This window comes from Eimeria mitis, genomic scaffold (genome assembly GCF_000499745.2).
Source record: "Eimeria mitis Houghton genomic scaffold, Emh_scaff5767, whole genome shotgun sequence".
NCBI lineage: Eukaryota > Apicomplexa > Conoidasida > Eucoccidiorida > Eimeriidae > Eimeria > Eimeria mitis.
The window spans coordinates 1-797 of record NW_013574012.1 but is presented as its reverse complement, the minus strand read 5'-3'; the positions used below and the strand labels follow the sequence as shown (position 1 = coordinate 797).

The 797-nt window shown below is 51.1% G+C and overlaps 1 protein-coding gene across 1 annotated transcript in view; it reads right to left on the bottom strand.

The window, feature by feature from the left end:
* Nucleotides 1–567, bottom strand: part of EMH_0084110 (SAG family member) — a gene marked incomplete at both ends in the record, with an annotated part of 1,199 nt that extends 632 nt beyond the window's left edge. Inside the window, 2 exons of the mRNA XM_013500712.1 lie at nucleotides 80–255; nucleotides 432–567. Of these exons, the coding sequence (XP_013356166.1) occupies nucleotides 80–255; nucleotides 432–567 (312 nt within the window). The remainder of the gene's footprint in view (nucleotides 1–79; nucleotides 256–431) is intronic.
* Between the last annotated feature and the right edge of the window lie 230 nt (nucleotides 568–797).

Sequence of the window (797 nt, the reverse complement as noted above, 5' to 3'; positions counted from 1 at the left end):
GACAGCGAGGGATTGCCGTACATGTTGAAACGCCGCGTACTTCCTACGGAGATCACGGCGGAAGAGGTAATTAACTTACTGGTATCAAGACATCGCAAACGGGCTTCCAAACCCATTCTGCATAGTTATCGGAATCTGCATCTCCTTGCTCAGGCAGTCTTTTCTGTTTCGCGTCCGCTTGAGGAATTACGAAATCATTGAAACCGGCCTTCTTACGAGCACTGTTGATCTCGGAGAGACACTTGCCATCTTGTCCTGCAGAGGATAAAATAGTACCATAACTAGCACCCTGATTTTCATAGTAACCGATTTCCGGCGCATTAAAATCTACACTGACCACTGACCAAGTTGAAAGTTCTGGCCTGGCTGCCTGATTTGTAACCGGGGCAGCACTTCAAGCATTCAACGTCACCCACGCCCAGCCAGCGTACCCAGTTTGACAGCATATTTTATTACTGGCGTGGGTGTTGGCGCCGGTGTTTGAGGCGGGTCGTTACCATTAACATCAACTTTGGCCAAGAGGAGGAGCGAGGCACTGACGACTGTGAGCAGGCGGAGAGCGGGCATTGTTGCCACAGCTAACTTGGAGGCCCCGATATGCGCACTTGAAACCAATATGTTGAAACATTCCACCACAAACAATCTCAAAATTACTTATGAAGAAGGGATGGTTGGCAGAGTGAAGAGCGACGGTGGCTTGACTTGTTTTCATTGGCTCAGACGTGGCCAACGCGCGGGTGCACGGGAGGCGTGTCTTGCCGGGCAGGCCAAGAGGGAAACCGGGTTTGGCAGCTTGT